Source organism: Olea europaea, chromosome 11, assembly GCF_002742605.1.
Source record: "Olea europaea var. sylvestris chromosome 11, O_europaea_v1, whole genome shotgun sequence".
Taxonomy (NCBI): Eukaryota; Viridiplantae; Streptophyta; class Magnoliopsida; order Lamiales; family Oleaceae; genus Olea; species Olea europaea.
Genome location: NC_036247.1, coordinates 36381682 through 36408359, shown reverse-complemented (window position 1 = coordinate 36408359; position 26678 = coordinate 36381682). Strand labels below are relative to the sequence as shown.

The 26678-nt window shown below is 36.5% G+C and overlaps 1 protein-coding gene across 2 annotated transcripts; it reads right to left on the bottom strand.

Moving 5' to 3' along the window:
* Positions 1–363: 363 nt before the first annotated feature.
* Positions 364–6764, bottom strand: LOC111404254 (50S ribosomal protein L13-like). 2 transcript variants are annotated; one of them, XM_023033057.1, is made up of 7 exons: positions 6606–6764; positions 6430–6491; positions 4437–4507; positions 1973–2044; positions 1700–1866; positions 1381–1492; positions 364–765 (listed from the first exon to the last, which is right to left on the bottom strand). In XM_023033057.1, exons 3-7 carry the CDS (start codon positions 4473–4475, stop codon positions 538–540), a joined length of 618 nt encoding a protein of 205 aa, XP_022888825.1. In that variant the 5' UTR covers positions 4476–4507; positions 6430–6491; positions 6606–6764; the 3' UTR covers positions 364–537. The 2 variants fall into 2 exon arrangements, with proteins under 2 accessions (XP_022888825.1, XP_022888826.1); XM_023033058.1 differs by having other exon boundaries at positions 4437–4524; positions 6606–6761.
* Positions 6765–26678: the final 19914 nt, after the last annotated feature.

Genomic DNA, 26678 nt, shown 5'->3' with positions numbered 1-26678 from the left:
ATTCTTTCTAAATACCCATTTTTTTTTCTTTTTTCTTTTTTTTTTTCTACATACTCATTTCAACCAAATATTTACACAATAAAACACTTTACGCGTATATTCAAAACTTTTCTTTACTTTTCGACCATACATTCTTCAAAAATTCACTATTCAAAAAAATGACCACCAAACATGAACTGAAGTGCTTGATTGAGCCCCTCTTCTTTTAATAAAAATTAATTTTATAATAGTGTGATTTTTTGGAGAATATGTAATTAAAAAGTAGTGAAAATTTTTGACCTTACGTATAAAATTATTTTATCAAGAGAATATTGATGAAAATATAAAGTAATTAAATCTTAACTAATTAAAAAAATTCCCCCGGGGATGGAAATTATTCGCTTCACACCATTTTCAATCTACTACCACATTACAATATTTAAAAACAATACATGCAAAAGAAAATAACAGTTCCGTACACTAGCCAACAAGAATTCCATGGCAAAATTATTAAAGGTCAAAATTTTAATCAAAAATCACTTGAAAAAGCTCATTCATTCATTCACCAACTTCTGCATCTTCCTCTACCTTCTTTTTGCCCTTCCTCATGTATGTGCTAACACCTTGTTCTTGTTGTTCGGCTTTCTTCTGAGCTCGAATCATAGCTCGTTTTGCACGGGGCCGGATTTCACGCACTTGTCGAGGAGGCATCTCATATGGTTCGAGAGGCCTGTCACCAAAAGGGTGCTCATTGCCAGCAAATATCCTCAATTTTCTATCACTATCCTACACCCAAAAAATAAATAAATTAAATAAATATCAATAGTGCTAAGGGAAATTATTCAACAAAACTACAGAACTACTTCGGTTTTGAGACTAAAGCAATGACAATTAAGGATCGTTAAACTGTGTTGTATTATCAGTAACTCACAGAAAGCCATCTTGTAATGTATCTAAAATAACATTTCAAATATCAGTTTATGGTTAAAGGTGCAATTTTTGAAAGTCAACAACTTGAATCTTCCACTCCATGTTAAATAAGGATCACAATCGATCTTGGACATGCAATATTAGCGAACATATCTAAACCACACCCCCCCCCCCCCCCCCCCCCCCCCAAAAAAAAAAAAATAAATAAATAAATCCCCATTTAATAAAATAAAAACATAAAAAGCTACCTTTTAAAAAGTCATGTTTAGACTTGAGATGAGTCCAGGGGCAGTTAAAACTTAGGGGCATGTATTTTCAATGACCTTTAAGGCAAACATTTGATTCCCCCACGAAAACAACCACCATAGAGTGACCAGTAATTAAACAGTTACAGGAGGATAAAAACTATTGCCAGCCTAAAGTAAAGAAATTGATAGGAGAAGAAAAATGTGATTAAAAGTACCAACTCACATCACGCAATTTGTTTCTGGGAAGCATGCGTAGCACAGCTTTGCGAATTACTTCAGTAGGATCCTTGGCCATCTGGTCTTTCAAACTCCTCTCTTTAAGGTGGCCAATATACCTACAAAGTCACGGGTTAATTGTCTGATAACATTTCCAATAATTAAAATTATTGTGTCAGAAATCTAGAATTTGCACAGTAAAATCATAGCCATCTACGTAAATCTTTAATATTTCATATAGCACAAAATCAGTACTCAAAACAGCGTAATAACACCCGGGATCATGAAACTAAATCAACAGAAGAAAAATAAAAAATGGCAAGTACCCAGTATGCCAATGGTAGAACTTATCGGTTAGTTTCCTCCCAGTGACACATACATCTTTTGCATTGATTACAATACACATATCCCCTTCATCGTGATTGGGTGTATATGTAGGCTTATCCTTGCCCTGAACCACAGTTGATAGTTGTGATGCTAGCCTCCCGAGGACCTAATGTAAGAGTAAATCACCGTCACTCATAGAATGTTCACGATAGTAAATATAGTATGGTGGTCCATGTTCAGCAAGACTTCCAGGTAGAGTTGTATTTTTAGACCTGTCCTTTTGCATCAAACACTCTCCATTTCAAGCCTTCCAAATTAATTCGTCTCAGTCCAGCAACTGCTTTCTGCAAGATTGATGAATATATTCTGCTCAGTAATCATTTAAGTGTATAGCATGAACTTCAGAATGACACCAAAATACAACCCAATCATTAAACCGAAAAAGGTAAAATAAGGGTCAAAAGGGTTCAATCATGGTCGAACCAGAGGTAAAAAATAATTAATTAAATACATATTTATATAATCTAATTTATAAAATAAGGTAACTTCATCATGTATACAACAATGTATATTTAAAACAACAATGTATACATAAATTATTACTTTATTAATTTTAAAAACAAATAAAAATATAAAATTCTCAATCTTTGATTTTTCAGTGTTAGCACATCAGGAACCTTCATTTTTCTCTTATCCCAGTGCCACATTATTATATGTCACTACCAATGCCATCATGTTTACTTGAAAATAAATCTCAGCCACACAATCCATTTTCTGTCTCGTGTTTATGCCATCCCCATCCCAAAATTTCCTTTTCGTTACCCCTATTCACTTTCTTTGCCCGTCCATTTTCCTTCCCCTGTACTGTATAACCGGTTAAGCTCAAGAGGCAGGAACCAAACTATATTCTTTTTCAAAAATCCCGAGAAAGAATGAAAAATATATCACCTCAGATTCCACTGCCTCTAAAGATTTCTCATGAAAGGATTTAGAAGTCGCTACTGGTGTGAAGATGAAGAATTCTAGTGAAATTTCAAATAACATTGCTTAAAAACGATTTATAAGGAATCCACATTGCTAAAACCAAATAATTTCACAGTTTAATGACATTGCTAAAACTGTAAAATAGCATTAAAGACCGAGCTTATTTGGTTTCACTAACATTGCTAAAAAATAAAGACAAAATCCGCATGCAACAACATCACAGAAAAATAATTTTAGTTGTATAAACAATACAAGGGCTTAAACTTAATGCCAAATAAAGCCACTTCTCAAGGACTTTAGTCTAATGAATTTGCATTCATTAATTTTCCAAGCAGTTCCAATATTTTCAGCTACTGTTAACTTTTGATTTACTGACACTCCTACTAGCGAGGCATATCTGTGTTCAAAATGTGCCGTGTCAAAGCAGACTCCAGCACTCATCGGTCACATAAGGATATTATCCAACAAGCCACATGCCTCTTGCTCCATTTTCATTTACTTTTTCAAATTACTCATTTTAAGGACACCTCTCAGGGAAGCACCCATGTGCTCGTATCCGTGCAACAGAGGTTTTAATATTAAGGCCTCCCAGAAGATGTAAAAATTGCTGCAAAAAGTTTCTTTATGTGTAGGAGATATGTTCGTTCTAATATATATAAAGAAGCAAAAGTATTATTATCTACAAGAAACTACAGAATTGCTGGATGCCTAATTAACATTTTGACCCAAAAAAAAAAGGAGCTAACAAAACAAAACACCAATCAAATCCGTATTCCAAAATACAATTGTTCCTTCCAAAGAAAAAATGAAACAAAATTTTCTCTTATCAAATATCCCCAGCTCCAGGTAACCTAAGCTTATAAATGGATGCATATTTGCGGTGCAATCAGCCTGCTATGGATTTCGAAGGTGTAAATGTCACAGCATAGTCAGTAGAATGGTATGACTGGACAGCTCTAGGGCATAACATTGAAAAATAGAGAGAGAGAGAGAGCTAGAGGGAAGAAGTTAAATTCACATCGAATATTGCACTCCCCAGTCATATGCTTACCGCATAGCAAATGTACATTAGTGTGTGTTTGAGCCACATTATTTTGAAAGAATGTATTTTGGAATAGTAGATTGATGGAGAATGTGTGGTTAAAAAATGAGAAAAATTTTGGATTTTCGTGTAATAGTATTTTATTGAAAAATGTATGGTTGAGTGATGTTAAATCACTGTTTAAGAAGGGTTTTTTTTTTTTTTTTTTAAAAAAGAATGTGACTCAAACATCGCCTTAGTATGATTACTGACATACACTACATGAAGTTTTTCACTACATATATAGTAGTCAACATCTATGCCAGCCGGAAACAACACATCCACAAATCAATCACAAGATCTATTTTTAATTTTCTCATTGTTAAATTGTCCCTCATTTTGATTATCCCTGATTTGACCATTATTGAAGTTATTAATAATCCACTTAAAGAGAAAAAAAGGCAGCTACTTGTGCTTTTGACTCCACTATAGAAGTGTAAATTGGTCCCTCAAATGGTAACAACAAATTGAACGCACAAAGAGCACAATTTGGGAAAAAAAAAAATGACAAAAAACAATTCAATCAAACACCACACTGCATCAATATCATATTACACTAATTAGAATAATGATAAAGACTACTAAAAGTCAAGCTAAAAATAAGTAAAAATTAGCTAAAAGTAGGCAATGAGAAGACAAATACGCAAAAATGAAGAAAATAGAGAACTTACCTTCAGATTGCCGTTGAATGATTGAGTTGTTGCCATCATCCAGGCGGATCCAGGAATTTAGGTCACAGGGACTGAAATTTATAGATGTCTATATAATAAATGTATATATGACATTAAAGTCAAATTCATATCATTTGAAGTTATTTCGAGGAGGTTTCAAATAAAATTCATATGCAAGATAATTTATATCCATCTTCTCAACAAATTCTTACAAAATGCAAACAAAAAGAAATTCATCAATTATCCATTACTACAACGATAATCCAAAAATAGTTTATTAAGCCAACTAGGCAACAACAATTCATTAATTTACCGACAAGCAACAAGTTCAATTGAGGGCATTGACTAACTGATGGAAGTAGATTGCAGCTTCTTGGATTTTACCTTTTAAAACGAAATGGAAGCCAAGCAGTATACACTGTTACCTCTAAATCAAGTTACAATTATAGACTAGAATTAGTGCATTTCCTGGGTATAATCTAAGCATGGGGTTCTAGACCTAAAACATAATTAGGGGGAAAAAAAACTGCTTTGGTTCTGTTTAAATCCAAATGCACAAGGTAGACATGACATAGAGGAATCATATAATATGAACAGAATCTTCCACTTAATGAACCATAGTGAGGCTACCGATACAAAGATGCTCCTTTGCCAACTCCTTTGTCTGAAGTTCACACAGTTAGTGTATATCGAAAAAACATGATATTCCACTATGCAGTATAGCCCAGCTGCTAGGCTATAGACTATACTGCAATAATAGAGTGGAATATTTCTAATAACTGTACTTAGGAATAACTCAAATGAAATTCAAATAAAATCCTATTTCGATATGTAATGGTCAATTCAAATAAAATTCTATAACCTGCACTTAGGAATAACTCAACGCCATAAACCCAAATTAAATTCCAGACATCATGGCATGATAGTACCAGAAGATATGTAATGACCAATTCAAACAAATAATTGAGGAAAGATGAAAAACAATTAACGGCCAAATCAAACATGATAAGAAATCTAAGTTCCACAGCAAGACAGCAACTGATATTTCTAAATATGGCAATTACATATAGAATGACAAAGTAAACTGTTATCTAATAACTACGAGCTACAGTTAAATGTGGAATTGCAGAGAAATCTAAACCTCAAATACCTCAAGGAGAACATATGGACGAGGCAAGGCAAGTTTAATATAAAGAAAATCATAAGTTAAAAAGGATGTTAAATCATCTATATAAGTACATGAATGACAGGAGTTCAAGCAAGGAAACACAAAAAGTATAAAATTTATGGCTTGTTAATTAATCAGCAATCTATTATAGAACGACAGTCGATCAATTATCTGATTGAATTACTCAATTAATAATAAAAAATCACAATCAAGAGAAAAAATAAACATATAGATAGTAATGAATAACATAGGAAGACAGAATATCGAGATGATTTTACATATACAAAACAGAAGATAAGAATATTCAAAATTCTTTGCTTCTAAAAAATCATGGAATTAGTAAGAAAGATCAAAACCACTTCAGTTTGCTCGATTATATGTCCTAAAATTCACATAACCCAATTAATAAAAACTTAAATCAAAGAAAACCACCTATGGTACCACCAAATTTCCACCAAAACCACCAAGAGCGTCCTAAAATCAAGAACCCCTGATCATAACTACCACAGAAACTCAACAAAAGAAGTTTCTGTTTAAGAACATAATTACCACCCCAAAAATGTCAGAAATGCATTTGCGACGCCACAAATTCATGTTGTTTGCCGTTTGGGTTAGAATTTCTCGCATATCTTTGACTAGATATACTTTAAAACCTAACGAATCCCCTCAAATAAACGCATAATAAATTATAATCAAATACGTTACAATCCATTCCTAATTTACAGTATATTTCTCTCAAGTGCTTTCTTCCTAACAGATTAATCCTAAATGTGCAACCAAATACTATTTTTACTAATTGGTAGAAAATAAAATCAGCACTTATACCTTCGTCTGCTGATGGTGACCAGGTAGTCGACAGAGATTTTGAGAGTGAGAGTCGCAGAGAGCTGTCATCCATCGAGCGAGAGAGGGAATGAAATGTTAGGCTTGGATTTCAGGATTTACAGCCCATATTCTAATTTGAAACTCGAATCCTGAAGACCAAAAAGTAAATTACTTACCCTATTGCGCTGGCGGTGGCGTAGACGTTGAAGTAAAGGGAGTAGATGAAATGGAACACGATGGCGGTCGGCGTGAACTGAATATTTCACTTTTGCCTTCTTGCTTGGAGACTGATTGTGTGAGCCATGCTCGTGAGCGACAGAGATGAAAAGGAGTTGGGCTAGATGTACAATGTTTTGTACAATCGGTTGCAGCTGGGCCCCTTGTCAATTTAAAAAAAAAAAGGTTGAAACCCAATTTCGAGGGCTGATCGCCCCGTTCCCGAAACATTGTGAGGGAAGTAAATCGTAAAATGTAATTCAATAAGTCAGGGAGTAAGAATTTATTTATACATTGGTGCTTATAAAGAGTTCAATTTCATATCTCAGAAATCGAACCTTCACACGGTGACTGTCAGCAAAGTTGAGACTATTTCACTCATGCCCTTTGCACCACTGAATTATATTCCGAGGCTGCCCCTTGTCAATTAAATTGTACAAAATATTGTACAAATAGAATTATTATTGTATTTCATATATCATATGTATAGTTTATATATACAAAAATTAGATGATAATACAATTTCTAATATTAAATAATAATATTATAAAATTCATTTAATAATATACCCATACCCTAAAACCTAATATCTATTTACTTCCAAATTTTTCAACCAATTCTCTCTCTACTCTCCTACTCTTTACATCGCAGTCACCACCAAATGTTGGAGCAACGCTGCGCGAGGCCGATCACCGTCGTCAGTAGTGACCTACGTGCCTATTTCATGCATCGTAAATTGAACGGTGCGTCGCCGTTGCAACAACTTCATCCTTCCACATCTTTGCTGTTCGCGGCCGCTGCAACGCATTGTATCGTGGTAAGGTATATTATTGCTAGTGTGGCGAGGGAGGCGGGGGCTGAATCTATGGTGTGGTAGAGATGAGGGATTGTTGGTTGTGTGGTGGTGGCTAAGCCTAGGCACAGTCCGAATCGAATCAGAATTTTTCGGGTATCTAGTAAATGGAATCGTCGGATCCAAATATAATTATGAAACTATTCAGGTTCAGTTCAGTTCGATCCAGTCTGATTCCGTACTATAATTAAATTTTTTAACATTTATAACGACGCTATATGAATACAACTAATGACACATTCAATCGTAGTTTTTACAAATTAACATAGTTCAATTTAATAACATATAAATAACTAGTTGTCCAAGAAGATTAATTTACCAATGCATACAAATACCAAAAAATAGATACTAATACTAAAACTTCAATGATTCCTTTACTTCAAACCTTTAACTCTACGTGGAAAATGAAATATAAATTGGAAATCGTAGAGATAAAATATTTTAAAGTATTGCTAATACTTACCAACTATTTAAATTAGCTATCAATTGCTTGACTTGCCACACTCACCACTAAGAAACTCTACAAAAAATAAAAAATAAAAAATTGATAAAACACAATTAACAAACATAAATAAACTAAAAATTGGAACACTAATCACTTAATTAGTTAATTTGCTAATTTGTTTAGAAAAATTAAAATAATTTGATTTATCCAATATTAAAAATTAAAAAATTTAAAGAAATTCGGTTCTTCGCTTCTTAGTCTAGAACTAGGGATGTCAAAAGGGCCGAACCGCTCGTTGGCTCGACGGCTCAGCTCTTCAAAATAGGACTCGTGGGCGGCTCGAACTTGTAAAATCACAAGCCGAGCAGGCCTTGTCGGGAAGCGAGCCGAGCAGCTGCTCGAAGGCTCGTGGCTCGTTATTTTTAACTCAAACGACCAGCCACGAGCTGAGCGCTTAGCTTGTGGCTTGCAAAGAAAGTGACCGTTTGGTCACTGAAATTTTTTTATTTTATTTTATTTTTATTTTTCTCCACTTTCTACTTTAAATACCCCTTAACCTCCTTTTTTTTTTATATCAATTATTCAATCACTACTCCAATTCTCTTTTATTATATCAATTATAGAGTTTTTACTCTCTTATGCTGCAAAATATACCAAAAAATATTTTTTTTTTGTAAATGTATTTCAAAAAATAATTTATCTTCATTATATAAATATTTTATACTTTATAAAAAAATATTACAATATGATATAAATAAAAAAATAAAAAAAGTGTTTTCATTAAATTATTTGTATTTTTTAACACTTTTTATTTTTTTTAAGAGTGTTTTCATTACATTATTTCATTTATTTGTGTTTTTCTCTTAAAAAAAAAGACGAACCCACGAGCCAAAGCTCGGCTTGGCCCACGAGCTTGGACGAGCCACAAACTCGTGGGCCGAGCCTAGCTTGCCCAAATTCAACTAGGGCTCGCCACGAGCGCGAGCCGAGCTCGTGAGGTTAAGGGCCGAGCTGGCTCGGCTCAGTCCATTGCCACCACTATCTAGAACTAAGAATCGAACCAAATCCATTAATTCTCGATTCAGATACCCAAACATAACTTATGAAAACATTTTGCCCAGCCCACTGGTGGCGGTGTGACATCAAAGAAGACCAAAGTGGGATTGTCGATTGTGCAAAATGGAGATGAAGACTTGAAATGGTGGCCGATGGGAGAGAGAAAGCAAACGGTGTCACTATGTTAGTGGGCCGGTAGCCGATGGCCGACGATGATAGTGAATACAGGGGTTTCGAATGGTGGGAGTTGGGAGAGACGAGGGCAGGCAAAGCTGGGCCTTTAGGATTTAGCTACTGCTTTTCTTTTGTTTGAATCTGGAAGAGGTTTCGGCGAAGGAAGGAAGCAACCAATGAGTAATGTTTCTTTCTCTTTTGTTTTTGCATTTTTGGACACACACTACTTGTATGACTTAATCTGTGCCGTGATCTTAATTAAATAAATTACCTGTTAGTATGTATTTTGTCGTAAAAACTAAGGGGTCAATTGACCCTATATGCCCCCCGATCCGCCCCTATTTTTATTTCTCACTTGGAAGAGCACTAATATAGAGTTTGTTTGGTACAGTTTAAAATTCAAATAAAATTAATTTTTTGACAGTTATTTTACGATTTCAGCCGTTATTTTTGAATTTTTCTCTCACAAATAGCACCTACTTTATCTTTAACGATAAAAAAATCAATTATCAAAATCCCTAAACATACACATATTCTTGCCTCATCTCATTTTCACTTCGTTTCCCACCACTATGTTTCTTTCTTAATTTTCCCTTCTCGTTTCGACACCCACCAATCTACCACTGTAAGCAGCATTTTGAACGCTCCAGCTACGAATTTTCTTTTGTTTGAATCTGGAAGAGGTTTCGGCGAAGGAAGGAAGCAACCAATGAGTAATGTTTCTTTCTCTTTTGTTTTTGCATTTTTGGACACACACTACTTGTATGACTTAATCTGTGCCGTGATCTTAATTAAATAAATTACCTGTTAGTATGTATTTTGTTGTTAGTGTACCTGTTTATTTTGAAAATATCAATAGGTTTATGCCATAGATGCAAAACTTCAAGTTTGAAAATGGTAGAATTTAGTCCCTTTATTTTTTGCCTTGCCACTTGTTACTCTCGATCTGAAGCATCCCTTTTGCATTCAATTTCACCTTCTTGTGGCAAGCATCTCTCTGAGCAATAATGCGAAAAACGTAGTCATTTTTGCTCATGTACTTGTTTATTTTGAATTATCAATAGCTAACTTCAAGCAAAAAGTGCCAAGGTTCAAACTTGATATGCTTAAGGAATAATGGAAATTAGTGCAAGAATGGAAAATAAGAACGAGCCTCTTTATCCCAGGGCACAATTGGTCCAAAACAAAAGGTTTCTACTCTACTTTTATAAGTCCCACCCCTCTGTAATCGCATTGTCTTTTTTTATTCTAAATCAAAACCAAAGTCATTCAGCTCCCAGTTCCCTTTAATTCCTATCTGTCCATATTAATATATTTCACACAATTTTCACGTTTATCGTGTCCGAGGATGCGATAGAGATTTTGAATTTCGTGCCTACATTTGGCTTTTGAATTTAGCCCTTGTTTGAGCCCCATTTTTGTCAAGAAAATGCATTTTTGAATAGTGTTATATATGAAATGTGTGGTTAAAAAATAAGGAAAAATTTTAGATTTGCGTGTAATATTTTTTTATTGAAGAATATGTGGTTGAAATGATATCAAATCACTGTTTAAGAACGAATTCTTTTTAAAGAACGTGGCTCAAACAAGGGCTTAATATGCTCTGCTTATAATACTGCTCAAAGTACATATCTTTACATGGACGACTCTTTGGATTTTGATTCGAATATGAGCTTCAAATTGCACTGCCATTATCTATTCTTTTATTATTTTAATTCCAACATCTTCCGTTTGCAGGTACAACTCGGTCAGGGGCGAAGTCAGGATCGAACTATAAGCTGGGCTAACATGTAAAAAAATATAAATTTACACAAAAAAAAAAAAAAAATTTGCCCTAAAAAACATCAAGTGGGTTGGAGAGGCCAGCCCTAGATCCGCCCCTGAACTCAGTTTACAATTTATGATGTCAAATTAATTTCATTTTTTACTTGGAAATTACAAGCTCAAATTTTGATATTTTTTAAATTGACTCTTCTATATAAATATAATTGTTATGATAAGTTGATTAGTTTGTTATGTTGAATATTGGTTGAATTCTAAATGATATTAAGGTCATCTTGTAACAGAGACGGATTGAGGGGGGGCTCCCTCAGGCCCAAGAGCTTTTTTTTAAAGATATTTTTTTATTTCTTTTGGTAAAAAATCAGTTTTTTATGTGTAAGCTTTTTTTTCTGCGTAGTAGCTCGATTTGAAATTTTGTATCTCGATCTTGAATCCAATCATGAATTCGTCCCTGTCTTGTAAGGGATCACATGCAGTTGTAGCTTTAATATTTAAGAATTTTTCCTTTTATTTCTATGTTAGTACTAAACCAACTAATTAGTACCCATTTCTTGAACTCGTGTAATTATTTACATAATATTTCTATTTTGAGCTTTTAAAGTGAATATTACTACACCAAAGCATATGATACTCAACTGTTATAGCATATGACTTTTGAAGAAAAGTTGACACGACATTCTATATGTAATATATTTAAAGTTAATGAATATTTTTAACTAAAAGTTTAAAATTTTCACTTTTTGCATTAGTTTTATCGTGTTGTTGTCACTTACTGATGTTTGAAAAACTTTCGCTTTTGGCCACCGAAAAGGATACGAAAGCTTTTTCTAAATTTTAGGGCAGTCTAAAATATAACTCTGATTCCGTCACTTGTGCTATTTATATTTATACTAACAAATGTAATCCAGCGCATAGTCTAATGGTGTAAAGAACAGGAGTGCGGTTATCTCATGTCTTGCTGATAGCCGTAGTATGGGGGTTCGATTCCTAAAATATAAAATTGGACTCCTTGTAGGCACAATGTACAGGCAGCTCTTACTCCCAAGCCTGTTGGGACACATCCCACAATTTATCTCCCTGACAAAACTCTAAAGACGGAACAGTGGGGCTCTTAAGGTTGGGGTTCAATCCTTTTTTTTTTTTTTTTTTTTTTACTAACAAAGGATTGGCCATTTTTCTTTCTTCAATGTGTGTTTGATTGGTTCTGTATGGTATGTACACTATACAGCTTCTGCTATTGTTTAGATGATTTTCTTTCCTTCGATTTTTTTATTTTAAGAGGAGCAAGATGAAGACGAGGATGATGATGGGGACACAGAGAAAGATGCAGACTTAGGGGCTAGTCTTAAGGCTGCTTCAATCTCTCAAATGGAGTCAGCTGTTGATGCACTGTTCCGTGAACTGGCCAAATTGCGAACCGGAATGGCATCAGCAGGGCAGATAATATCTTGCCGCGTAGTCATTGTATTGATGCATTTGCTTATAACTGTCAATTCACCAGCTGGAAGCAATATGCCATAATGCTTTTAACAATAACATGATTTTTTTGACACTGACTCGTTTTGAAATGCATCTGCAGGGATGCTTGCCCACATTATGGGGTAAAGACACCTCTTAACAGGATGGCAGTTGACTTAGTTTTAGACCCAAAATCTCTTTCAGTGACCCCAATGACCCAAATGTATACTGTTTTAACTTCACTCAGATCAGTGCCTTTATTCATTTATTAGGTTATCTGGCTAAATTGGCCGGTCGAGATTGACTACTCTTGCAAGCCCTAAAAGAGTTGGAGAAAGCCATAGCTCTCGTTTGGCTCCCATTTTTTCAAATTAAAATAGGTGGAATAATATTTTTATGAAAAATGAATGACTGAAAAAGAAGGAAAAATTTTTGATTTACGTTTGAAAAATTGTGTGATTGAAAATCGGAGAAAGAAAAATGAAATTTAATTTAAGGGCCAAACGAGGGCATAATTTCATCGCGATTGGGTTTAAATCCAAAGTCAGACAACCAACGATTGGTTGTACCAATACCTCCGTAAGAATTCTATTTTCTTGAAATACTTGTCATTTTACTTTCACTTCTAGGAATGAGGTCATTTTGGCCTATAACATTGATGAAAAGGATCCCATACTATTCCCTTTGAAAAGAAGAACAATTTCAGCTAATGCTGAGTGTTTACCCTTAAATTTTGTTTTTGATAAATATTTTCTCTTCTTCTATTGGAAGAAAAGTTTTAGCTTCTGTAAAATAAACTTATACTAACTTGGTATTGATAATTTCATATCATGGACTCAAACTGAAATAACCACTTCATTGTATGCAATCCACCCATTCCATTTTCATTTTTTACTCTCTCTTTCAAGTTACAGTTACTTACCTTCCAAAATTCAGCCTTGCAGTGATTTGCACATTCTTTATCTGAAATTTCTTGACAACATAATTTCTATTACTAATCTCTCATCTTCCTCACATTTTCTATGGTATTGAAGTATTGCCTAGTAGAATCATGAATTATTCCACCTACCAACATTTCACTTAATTGCTGTAGTTGTGATATGTGACCTGTCAATTATGCATAAAAAATAATAATAATAATAAATAAATTCATTAGTTGATGAAAAAACAAATGATTGTGGGGGCATAGTGAAAACTATTTTACATTTCAATTTCATTACAGCTCATTCCTTCGTGTCCACCACCATTGGAAAATGACAACCTACTCTCTTACAACTCTGTTCTCTACTTGTATAGTCTGTTCGATATGTTACAGAGCCATTCTCGACTTGACTGAGCTAACTTTGTTTTGCTTTAAATGACTCGAGTGAAAAATTATGGATACACAAAACGTGTTTGAATTTAGGGTCCGTTTGATTGTAAAGATGGAATTGAATTGCCTAGAATTGTTTTCCTGAGCATTGTGAATTATTATGTTTGATAGATATAATTTTCCACGTGGAAAATGTTGAAATAAAAGTATTTTTTGGTGTTCGTTTGATTTTGTTTTACATGAAAATTGTCAATTAAAAGGATAGATTTTACTGGTATTGAGGATGAAATTTGTTTCCATTGCCAACAAAAAAATTTGTTTCAAGAAAATCATCTATCTTTTCGTGTTCGTTTGACTTTGTTTTACATAGAAATTGTCATTTAAAGGGAAATATTTTTTTACAATAATTCTTAAAATTTGTTTCCATTGCAAAAAAATAAATAAATAAATAATAAAATGCTACAGTAGGTAGAAAAACATGGTGGGAAATTGATTATCCCTAAAAACCAAGAAAAATCCAAACTTCAAGAAAACTAAGAATTCGAATCCCATGGAAAAACAAAAATGTATCAAACACCTAAAGTTGGAAGATTCGATTCCAATTCTATTTTTCAATTCCAATTTCACCATATCAAACACACCCTTATAGTTTGTTTAAGCCTCATTTTTTGGATTGATAGATTTTGAAATAGTGATTTACTAAAAGACGTGTGATTAAAAAGTAGAAAAAAATTTGATTTACGTAACTTGAAATTGAGTTTGAAAAAAAAAAGTAATAATAACTAAAGAATGTTGGTCAGATATGGGCTTAGCCTTGTTTGAGCTTCGTATTTTAAAATGTATTTTTCTTCCCACTTGTTTTTCAACAACACATCATCTTTCAGTAAAATTAATTTTGGGTAAAAATTTAATTTTTTTTCTATTTATAATCGAAAAATTACTTTTTTACTAAAAATCTATTTATAAAATATGGTTTCAAACATGTTTTTGGACTGTTTAAATCCAAAATTTATTAAAATTGAGGTAATAGTGTTTTTGAAAAATGGATAGTTGTAAAAGAATAAACTTTTTTTAATTTGCGTTAAATATTATTTTATTAAAAATTGTGTAATTTAAAATAAAAGAGAATTAAATTAATGAGTTTTAAAAAGAGAAAAACGTGGGCTGAAGCGGGTTTTAATTTTAAACTATTAACTGAGGCAAACATCATTATCACATTACAGTAGGGAATGAATGGTCAAAATTCAAAAGAAAGAATTGCTAAATTTTTTGTCGGCGAATATTTGCTACAAAGACACTAACACACCACGCCAAAACCATCTTAATTCACGCGCTTTTCTATGCACTTATTCAACTTCATGTGTCAATTTTTGATCTTCTTGATAGGGATTGAAATTAACATTTTCAATTAAATTAAATTAAATAATTAATTTAATTACATATTTTATGAATTTGAAAAAAAATTTCAACTACACATTTCATTATTTTTTATCGAATTTTTGCTAAAAATTAAATTTAAATTTCTACCAAACAAGAGTTTAATATAATTGAAAATACTCTTTAGTAATAGTTTTGCTTGCAAAAACACTATTCATAACAGTTGCGTAAAACATGCTCTAACTAAATTCTTTATTATAATCGTCTAAGTTTGAATAAATATAGGATTGAAAGTAAAGAATCAAGAGTTTAAATTTTGAATAAATATAGGTGGAGGTAGGTTGGTGTTGGTCCTCTGCTTAGCTTTTGTCGCCCAACGCTGCTGTGTTTGACAGCATCGCGATAGTATGGTGTGGTGTGGTGGTTAGTATGGTGTGGATATAGGTGGCGGTATGGTGTTGTGTGGTGTGGTTGTAAGTTTGGTGAAGTGTGGTGTGGTGGGGCGATGCGACTGCGCGACATGTTATAGGAGTTGGATCTGGTGGGGTTGAAGCTTTTGGGGGGTAATTTTTGTTGGTTGTATTTGCAGTTCTTGGTGGTGGCAATAATGTGGTGAGATGTAGACGGTGGCTGTGGTGGTCGGCATTTTTTGGTTGGTGTTTGTTTTGGAGGTTATGGTGATGGTGCATTGTTGTGGACTTGGGGGTAGCGGTGATGCTGCTAGTGGTGGGTGGTGGTGGTGTCGGCGACGAGATGGTGGTCAACAGTTGTGTGGTGGTGTGGTGCTGTCGCTCGTTGTGTTTTGTTGGTCATTTTTGCTATTGGTGGTGGTTGTTGAGGTGGTGTGGCGAGGGAAAGGTGTAATAATGATTGTGATTAAGTATTAGTTTGAATTGGTATTGGGGGTGGAGTTTTTTGTGCATGTGACCAATGATTTGATCTGTGACCTTTGAAATACAATAATTTATGACTAAAAAAATAATTTGTGATCAATAAATTTGAAAATATGTAATCCATAGATAAATTGTGACCTTTAATTTGAATGATCTATGACCTCGAAATAATCTGTGACCTACAAAATATTTGATTTGTGACCACAAAATAATCTGTGACCAATTAATTTGATGATATGTGACTAAGAAATAAATTTGTGACCTATAATTATGAATCTGTGACCATTAATTGTATAACTGTGACTTTATTATATTTATTTAATAAATATTTTTAATTAATTAAATATATACTTGAATTTTGAATTTTCAAACTATCTATCTGATTTTTGAATTGGTGTAAATAATACATCTGGATTATGAATTTTTTTCATTTTTGACGTTCGTGTAGCTAGTGGCATACAAACCATCTTTACATCATAGTGATCTCGTAATGCTATTTACATAATTAAAGATGATAATCAATACACGTGATAGGTAGTGAAGAGTGAAATGATAAACTAATTAAGCCAGGTTTGATTTAATTAAAAATCAAATTTTTAGTAAAATTTCGATAAAAGTTAATTAAATATATGATCAAAAATTTAATAAAAGTTGTACATCCATAAAATTTGTGTCTAAGAATGAGTTCGAGGGAAAAAAATAAATTTCAAAAAATGAGGCTAAACATACGGTAAAATACAAATATTATTAATTTTAAAATAATGTTATTAATAACCAACAATTTTAATAGTCATCATATGTGACAACTTATTACTAGAGATATTATTTTTCTATAATTCTGTTGCCTCAAATGACAAGCCATCCCTTGTTTGACCCCCCCTCTTTTTTGAAAGAAAAAGGAAAAGGAAGCATTCTTTTATAACCCTTGTTTGAGCCCCATTTTAGAGGAGAAAATGAATTTTTGAATAGTGTATTGATGTGAAATGTGTGGTTAAAAAATAAGAAATTTTTTTTTATTTTTGTGTAATATTATTTTATTGAAAAATGTGTGGTTGAAATAGTATCAAATCACTGTTGAAATATGTATTTTGATGAAAAAATGAGGCTCAAACAAGCGCATAGTATTTGGACCACATTTCAATTATATATTCTTCAATAAAATAATATTACACGTAAATTAAAAAAAATTCTTATTTTCTAACCACACATTTATTATTAATACATTATTCACAAATGCATTTCTTTAACAAAAATGAGGTTCAAACAAGGCCTGAAAATTTTTAGATTACGTGCAAAATATTTTATTGTATGAATATGTAATTAAAAGTAAATATGAGAAATAAAAAGTCATGAAATAAAGAGGGTCAAGCATGAACTTAATACCTAAGGTTCTAAAATACATAATTATGCTTTTTTTTTTTTTCAATATTTAACATTGTTGACATCAAAATTAGTAAGGCTAATCTTAAGTCAACTTTAAGAAAAAAAGGGCGATTTATTATTGAAAAAAGACCACAAAATATGTTTAGAAAGTGTAATTAAGCCTTGAGTTGTTGTATAAAATCACCTATCCTTTACGAGAGTCTTATTCAATTATTTATACATAGTTTCAGCCGACATCACATCAAATCAGTCAAATCAGCAACAGTACCGAGCTCGGAACTCGGGTCGCCGGATTCTCTTGTGATTGGTCAATGAGGCCGGTGGCTATGTGTCAATGTTTTCCCCAAGTAATGATGATCTGCAAGGGGCTGGAGGTTGATGACTTAGGATTGGTTGTTCTAGGCGGTGATGATGTCACCTGTGGCAATTGTATTTGATTGATAGGGTGATGTGACAGGGGGTAATTATGATATTTTTCTGAGATAACGACGAGATTGTCTGACCTGGGAATAAGGACCGAACTCACATTTAATTGAGGTGAGGTCAGTGAACTATTTTTAGTAGATTGGAGTTCGGATGTCAACAGTTACCCCCAAGTCAGTTCTTCCGTAAGGGGGGCTAACCTTCTGACTTCACGGGTTCTTTTTCCAAGAAAAGTAATTATTATTATGCCAAGTGTCCTGCCTGGGTAGGGATGAGCTGTACGGCATTTTTAGATAGTTTCTTTGATAAGTTTCCTAATGCGTGTCGTTTTGCCCAGGAGACATTTCAACCGTAGATCTTCCCTCCTTTATTTTAAACTAAAGGTCCAGATTAAAACCCTTTATCTTCCTTCTTTTTAAATATTCAATGACTTTTCATTTTGTCTTTTTACTTTACACTGTTTTCTCTCAAAGCACCAAGGAATTCAGAGCACGCCCTGTCTGTTGTTTGAGTAAGGCCGTCCTTCGAGTTCCCAGGTATTCCTTCGCTTCTTCACTTAGTCCGTTTGTTTTGTTCTTTTCCATGAGTTCGGACGAGTCGAGGGTTCAATCCTGGGGAAATCAACAGGAAGAATCCGTCTATTCTACTTCTAATTCGTCCTCGGGGTGTAGAGAGATTTTTACTCCTGTTCCTATTTCTGTTGCTAACCCCGTTTCTTTGGCCCATCCTAGGGAGATGGGGCGAGATAGGGTAGACGAGGAAGTGGGTTCCCCTATGGGTAGTGAAGGAAATGATCAGTTGGAGTGGGGGGCTGGTTCTTACAGGTCTGTAGTTACAAGTGATATGTTAGCTAGTTGGAGGGCAAAATATGATATTCCGAGTTCGGTAATTATGATAATCCCTGAACCATCTGACTGTGCTGACGCTCCCCCTATGGGATGTGTCATATTGAATTCTGCCATCCTTCAAGTCGAGCTGAGATTACCTATTCCTAGGGTTATCCGTAAGTTCTTGTATTCTTGGGGCATAGCTCCGACCCAGTTATGCCCAAATGGGTGGCAGACTCTGATCGTCACGCTTATTCTGTGGGATAGATTAGGTAACCTTGAGCTTACGGTTGAGCAGCTCAACTCTTTATTTTCTTTTAAGAAGGATGGGAAGAACTCGGGTTGGTGGTACACAAGTGTTAGGCCAAGGATGGGAGGTTCTCTGGTTTAGACACCCCCTCCTCAATTAAGAAATGGAAGGAAGAGTGGTTCTATGTGTCGGGGGAGTGGCAGTTTCATTCTGCTGAGGTGAATAGGGACGACATGGTCCTAGCGCTTTATCATTCGTTATGTAAGTAACTGCCTCTTGATGTTTTAACATAGATTATATTCTAAGCGACTCTAATTGATATCATGTTACTGTGCAGATTACAAGAGGCCTACACTGAAGAAAGACACTCAGAGGTGAGCGGAAGCAATTCGTGCATTGCCGAAGAAACAAAGATCTTGCAAATTTTTGCTCTCGAATTTCGACCTTTTTCAGGCCAGCTTGATTCAAACCAGGGTGCCGGAGCCTTCCACCGTCACAGCGTCTACATCGGTTCCGACCAGTTCAGGTCGGTTTTGATTGGTTTATTGAGGTGATATTTGTTAGAGTTGAGTACTCACATACTTTTTTGTTTACAGCTCACAATTCAGAAATGTTGGGATACAAGGCGGCGAAAACTGTGGCCGCAGTGAAGGCCAAGAAGAGGGACGTCCCAGACTGGGATGAAAGCTATTCTGAGGAAGTGGAGGACGAGGTCCCCTTGAAAAGGAACCATACTGGTATGCCAAACGCACCAAGGGTCCCTGAAGCTGATCCTCCGTTGAGCTCTTCTCCTTTGGTTGCCATCACTTTGCCGTCTCCAGCTCATACCTCGCCACCTCCTGCGGCAGCTGCTTCCGCTTCGACTAGCTCAGCAAGGGTGCAGGAGAGGCGCCCGGACTTACAGAGACCATCATTAGACAGTCTACTAGGCCACCGTCCAGAGATCTTCCTGGATTACTTGCGAGCTCCATCTCCATCGAGGGAGGTTACTGCTGTACTTCCCCCATCTCTGCGTGATTCTGCAAACCTGCTTACCAGGAGTTGGGGTGAAAGAGAGCAAGGCTTCCTTAATGAGATGCCCATAGGCGAGGCCCTAATGACTGCTCAACTCCACGGCCATCGTTCTATCCTGTACATGACGACCGTAGCTGATAAGGTATTTTCCTTACTTCATTTTATTTGATGATTTACATATTTGCGAGTTGCTTAACTTATGGATTTTAATGTAGGTGAAATTTGAGCTCGACAAACTTATGGAGGCCAAGGATCAGGCCTTGAATTTGTATAACAGCATGGAGGATGAGAGAGCTCAGTTTGCAATAAAAGAAAAAGAATAAGAGGAGAAACTTACCACGATGGGGTTTGAGCTGAACTCGAGGCTGGAGATGGAGGAGAAGTGAAAGGGGGAGATTAGAGCTCTGAGAGAGGAGGTTGGTTGTAGGGTTGAGGCTGAGAAGAAGAGGATTGAGGAAGAGAGAATTCGGACTGAGGAGATTGTGGAGAAGGTACGGGAGGCAAATGCGAGAGCAAGAGAGGCGACGCGTAGAGCTGAGGAGGCTGAATCTAGGGCTGCGAGGGCAGTGGAGACTTGGAGCTCGTCCTCCGAGTTTGACGCTCTTGCTCAGGATGCTTACGTCGTGGCTCTGGAGGAAGTAGTAAAACACGTTCGCAGAGAGAGGTCAGGGTTCGACGTGTGTTTCCTTGAGGAGGCTGTGGAAGAGCAGAAAGAAGAGCTTCAGCGTTTGTCAGAAGCGACAGGGGTTCGGGTTTCTCCTGTTCATGAAGATGATGTCGCTCCGCGCGAAGTCCCCCCTCCCCTTAGCTCTTCTTAGGACATTTTTTGGATTTGTGATGAATTTGTTAAACTTTATAGATATCTTGTTTGTGCTCGAAGATGAGCTATACTCTATTTTGAATGCTTATGAAAATGCATGTTTTTTTTTATTTTTTATGGGGTCTAAATTTTATTGATTATTTCATATTTTCGTGAATTTTTAATGATGTAATGTCTTCTAGTCAGCGTATGTGACAGAACTCGTAAGTCATGCGAACCTAGATCGGCCTGCAAATGCTGCTGGCCTTCGTAGAATTTTCAAATAGGAATTTTCGCTAAGGGTCGTAGCATTTACGACATTAGATTAGCCTGCGTATGTAGCAGGGTTTTGTAAGATTCTTTAGAAGGAATGACCACTAAGGGTAACACGTACAGCCTTAAATCGACCTGCGTAAGTAGCAGGGCTTTGTAAGATTCCTTAGGAGGAATGTTCACTAAGGGTCACAGTACTTATTACCTTAGATCAGTCTGCGTATAGAGCAGGGCCTTGTAAGATTCCTTAAGAGGAATGTCCACTAAGGGTAACACGTACAGTCTTAGATGAGCCTGCGTATGTAGCAGGGCTTTGTAAGATTCTTTAGGAGGAATGTCCACTAAGGATCGCAGCACTTACGACCTTAAATCGGCTTGTGTATGGAGCAGGGCTTTGTAAAATTCCTTAGGAGGAATGTCCAGCGCTTTGTAAGATTTCTTAAGAAGAAATGTCCACTAAGGGTCGCAGCACTTACGACCTTAGATCGGCCTACGTATGGAGCAGGGCTTTGTAAGATTTCTTAGGAGGATGTCTACTAAGGGTAACACGTACAGCCTTAGATCGACCTGTGTATAGAGCAGGACTTTGTAAGATTCCTTAGGAGGAATGTTTACTAAGGGTAACACGTACAACCTTAGATCGGCCTGCGTATATAGCAGGGCTTTTTAAGATTCCTTAGGAGGAATGTCCACTGAGGGTAACACGTACAGCCTTAGATCGGCCTGCATATGTAACAGGGCTTTGTAAGATTCCTTAGGAGGAATGTCCACTAAGGGTAATATGTATTACCTTAGATCGGCCTGCGTATGTAGCAGGGCTTTGTAAGATTCCTTAAGAGTAATGTCCACTGAGGGTTGCAGCACTTACGACCTTAGATCGGTCTGCGTATGGAGCAGGGTTTTGTAAGATTCCTTAGTACTCTGAATAAGATGTTCAAAAATAGGAAGTTCCTTTTTATTGGTGTGATTAACATTACAAGTGGGCTTTATATGTCACGGACTTTTCCCGTTCATTGATAATACTGCTTGAGATATTTGGCATTCCAAGGGTGGGGTAAGGGTCTACCCTCCAAGTCTTCCAACTCATATCCCCCTTTTAGCAGGACCTTCGTTATCAGATAGGGGCCCTCTCAATTCGAGCCCAGACATCCACTACCTATCTCTCTTGTGGGGAGGAGTACTTTCCGTAATACGAGGGATCCTACTTTGAATTCTCTTTTTTGGACTTTTTGATTGTAGTACTCGACGTTCCGCTGTAAGCGGCATTTTTAAGTTCAGCATTGTTCCTTTTCTTCTCGTTAGGTACGAAGAATCATGTGGTTCCTTTCTTCGTCGTAATCAGTTATGCGCGGCAATGGAATGCTGACTTCTAGTGAGATCACAACCTCTACACCGAAAGCCAGTGAGAATGATGTTTCTCCCGTGCTAGTCCTTGTAGTGGTGCGATAAGACCATAGCACACTGGGGAGTTTGTCGACCCATCCTCCTTTAAACAAGTCGAGTTTTGCTTTCAATGTATGCTTAATAATTTTGTTAATGGCTTCAACTTGGCCGTTTGCCTGCGGATGGTTGGCGTTGAGAAATATTTCTTGATGCCGAACTCTTCACAGAAATCTGAAAGTTTTGCGTTGTCGAGTTGTTTTCCATTGTCCGTAACAATGGAGTGAGGTATGCCAAACTTGTAGACGATTGATTTCCACAAAAAGTCGGTTGTTTTTTGTTCGGTGATCTTGGCAAGTGGCTCTGACTCGGCCCATTTGGTGAAGTAATCAACTGCGATGATGGCGAATTTTACACCTCCTTTTCCAACAGGTATAGGTCCAATTAGGTTGACCCCCCATTTTCGCGCGGTGGAGCGTTTATGATGGGGCAAGCAGTGACGAATCTAGGATTTTGAGTCAGTACGAGCGGTCGTTGATTGTCGACTGTCAGCCGCAATAAAGTATTAAGAGCCCGTTTAATGTGTTTTTCTTTTTAACAAAAAATACATTTTGAAAACAAAAATAAGAATTTTTTTTGAATTTGTGTGTAATATTATTTTATTAAAAATTTTATGGTTAAAAATAAGATAGATAAAAATGTATTTTGAAAAAAAAATGAAAATAAAACAAGGCTTAAAATTTAAATATGACAATTATTTTGTTCATATTGAACATTTATAATTGTGTTATAAGAATAAATCATATATTCACCAAATGACATTGTTGTCAAGTATCGTATAATTTAAAGGAAGAGCATGATTTTGAATCTTTATAATTTTATTAAACCTAATAAATGTAATATATATTATTTTGTTGAATTAAGTGCCAAAAACAATAGGTGCCACAGTGGTCAGGCTTTCAATGGTTATAGTAGAGGTTCAAGGTTCAATTTCATCCAACTCCTTCCTATTGCATTAATTTTGGTAGTTGTAAACTAAAAATATTGTATAATGAATTGGATGTGAAGAGAATCGAAACCGGGACCTTCAAAATGTGAAAACAAGCTCCAACCACTTCAGCTGCAAGAAGAATTTGGAAGAAAAAAGAATTATCAGTAATATAACCTAAAATCTTAATCTACTTTTAGCAAAAAAAAAAAAAAAAAAAAGGCTTCCTGCGGATCCAGCTAGGGCAGCCACCCTAGCTCGCCACTAGCTGGATCCGCCATTGGGGGCGATGTGCTGACATTTGTTGCATCTTTTGATAAATTTAAGGGAATCACGTCTTATTACAGGCCAGAAGTATCATTGTCATATGATTTTGGGGGCTAGTGAAAGCCCACCTGAATGGTTTCCACATATTCCTTCGTGAACGTCTTACAGGGTATGCTGAGCTTCTTCTTCGTTTAAACACCTTAACAAAGGTGTAGAATATCCCCGTTTGTATAGTACATCGTCAATGAGTGTATACGTAGCCAACTTGATTCGAAGATTTCTAGTCCCCAAAAAATTTTCGGGACATTTCCCGATTTTTAGGTAGGTGACGATCTTATCCTACCAGGTTGGTCTGGTGTCTATCATCATATGGACCACTTCGTCCAAATCGGTAGACGGTAGGGATATTCTTCCCATGGGGATGCTATCGAATTCTTCAATTCCCTCACTAGTGGCTATCCGGGCCAGTGCGTGGGCGTGACCGTTCTGCGATCGGAAAATTTGCTTGACTTCGGTGGTGTTGAATCTTTCAAGTTCTTTTCTTACAACTTATAGATAGTTGTCCATTCTTTCTTCTTTCACCATATATACATCGTTGATCTGATTTACGACTAGTTGAGAATCGCTGTGTATGATCAAGTCGGAGATCCCCAACTCTGAGGCCATCTTTGTGCCGACAATGAGAGCTTCGTACTCTGCCTCATTGTTTGAGGCTTTAAAGTCAAATGGCAAGGCTTCGCAGAATATGCGATGTTCAGGACTGATTAATACGACGCTTGCCCCAGATCGTTCTTCGGTAGATGAATCGTCGACATAAAGTCTCCATGGGGTTTCTTCTTGTAGTTCCTCGATTGGGACGTTGCAGAACTCAGAGACAAATTCGATGAGTGCTTAGCCCTTGATGGAGGAACGTGGCATGTATTTGGTGTCGAATTGTCCAAGCTCAACTACCCATTTTACCATCCAACCTGAAGTATAGGGTCTTTGTAGTGTTTGCCTTAATAGAGAGTTGGTGAGGACCTCAATGAGGTGTTCTAAGAAATATGAACTTAGTTTTCGCGCGGCCATCAGCAGGGTGAATGCCAGTTTTTCTACAGGTGAATATCTGAGCTCGGCTTCGTGAAGCGCCTTGCTTACGTAATAGACTGGGTGTTGAACACCATTCTCTTCTCGGGTTAGAACCGCACTAATGGTGTGTTCTAAAACAGATAAATAAAGCTTTAGGACCTCGCCGGCCTTAGTTTTGAAAGCAACGGAGGCTGAGCTAGTTGTCTCTTTAGCTCGTTAAAGGAGTCCTGGCATTCTTTGGTCCATTCGAACTTCTTTCCTCCTCGTAATGTGTCAAAGAAGGGTTTGCAATAATCCGTAGACTTGGAGACGAACTGACTGAGGGCGGCAATCCTTCCAGTTAAACTTTGTACCTCTCTAGGTTTAGTTGGAGGCCTCATTTGGATGACAGCTTGTATTTTTTTAGAATTTGCCTCGATTCCTCGGTTGTTTACAATGTAACCTAGGAATCTTCCAGAGCTGACCCCGAAAGCACATTTCCTTGGGTTCAACTTCATTCCATACTTCCTCAGTATATCAAACATTTCGGTCAGATGTTGACAGTGATGCTTGGCCTTGATGCTTTTGACCAGCATATCGTCAACATACACTTTCATTGTTTTACCGATCTGTTGGGAAAGCATGGACTTCACTAGTTGTTGGTAGGTCGCACCAGCGTTTTTGAGACCAAATGGCATTACTCTGTAGCAGTAAAGACCTCGATCAGTTACAAATGAGATATGTTCTTGACATGGGCCGTACATCAGTATCTGGTTATATTCGGAATACGCGTCCATGAAGTTGAGTAGTTCGTGTCCGGTAGTGGCGTCCACCATTTGATCTATTCTTGGCAAAGGAAAACTATCTTTTGGTCTATGCTTTGTTGAGATCGGTGAAGTCTATGCATACCCTCCAATCTCCGTTATGTTTTTTCACAAGGATCGGATTTGCGACCCATTTCGGGTATTTGGCCTCACGGAGGAAACCGTTATGCAACAGTTTTTGCACCTCCTTGTTGAGTGCTTCATATCTTTCATGGTTCAGAGGTCATCGTTTTTGCTGCTTTGGTCGAACTGAAAGATCCATCTGTAATTTGTGGCATGCGATGTTGGGGTCTATTCCTCTCATGTCCGCGTGATTCCAGCCGAAGACATCAAGATTTTGTCGAAGGAAGGCCACAATTTCATTTTGGGTGGATGGCTGCAGCTCGCGCCCGACTTTGAGCTCCTTTGTTGGGTCCTTGGCACAGACTTGAACTCCTTCTAGTTCTTCGACGGGTTCTTCTCCTTCGATCCTGGTCCACGGGTCTAGTGGAATGAGCTTAGATTCCCATACGTTTGCTTTATGCACTCCCGGGGAGTTGCGTTGATGGCTGGTACAGGTTTCCCTCATGGCGGTTGTTTGAGGGTTCTGCTGTCGTGGAGAACTTGGTGGTGTATTCGTTTCATGAGGGTGGGTGTGAAATGGATTTCTGGAACTTGAGCTACGACTCATGGCTCTCGGATTTTGTGGAGAGAATGAGACTATTTTTCACAATTGGGGCCTTCATTCTAGCGCCAAACTGTTGACGTCAAAATTAGTAAGGCTAATCTTAAGCTAACTTTAAGAAAAAAGGGCGACTTATTATTGAAAAAAGACCACAAAATATGTTTACAGAGTGTAATTATGCTTTGAGTTGTTGTTTGAAATCACCCGCCCTTTACAAGAGTCCTATTCAACAATTTATACATAGTTTCAGCCGACATTACATCAAATCAGTCAAATCAGCAACAGTACCGAGCTCGAAACTCAGGTCACCGAATTCTCTTGTGATTGGTCGATGAGGCTGATGGCCATGTGTCAATGTTTTCCCCAGGTAATGATGACCTGCAAGGGGCTGGAGGTTGATGACTTAGGATTGGTTGTCCTGGGCGGTGATGATGTCACCTGTGGCAAGTTTATTTGATTGATAGGATGATGTGACAGGGGGTAATCAAGATATTTTTCTGAGATAACGACGGGATTGTTCGACCTGGGAGTAAGGACCGAACTC

What these genes read in the sequence shown, in the direction of transcription:
- LOC111404254 (XM_023033057.1), bottom strand. Translation starts at nt 4,475, where the DNA reads ATGATGGCAACAACTCAATCATTCAACGGCAATCTGAAG. An exon ending in CATTCAACGGCAATCTGAAG is followed by an intron (nt 2,045 to 4,436) that starts GTAAGTTCTCTA and finishes TCAATCTTGCAG; the next exon opens with AAAGCAGTTGCTGGACTGAG. An exon ending in TGTTTGATGCAAAAGGACAG is followed by an intron (nt 1,867 to 1,972) that starts GTCTAAAAATAC and finishes CTCTTACATTAG; the next exon opens with GTCCTCGGGAGGCTAGCATC.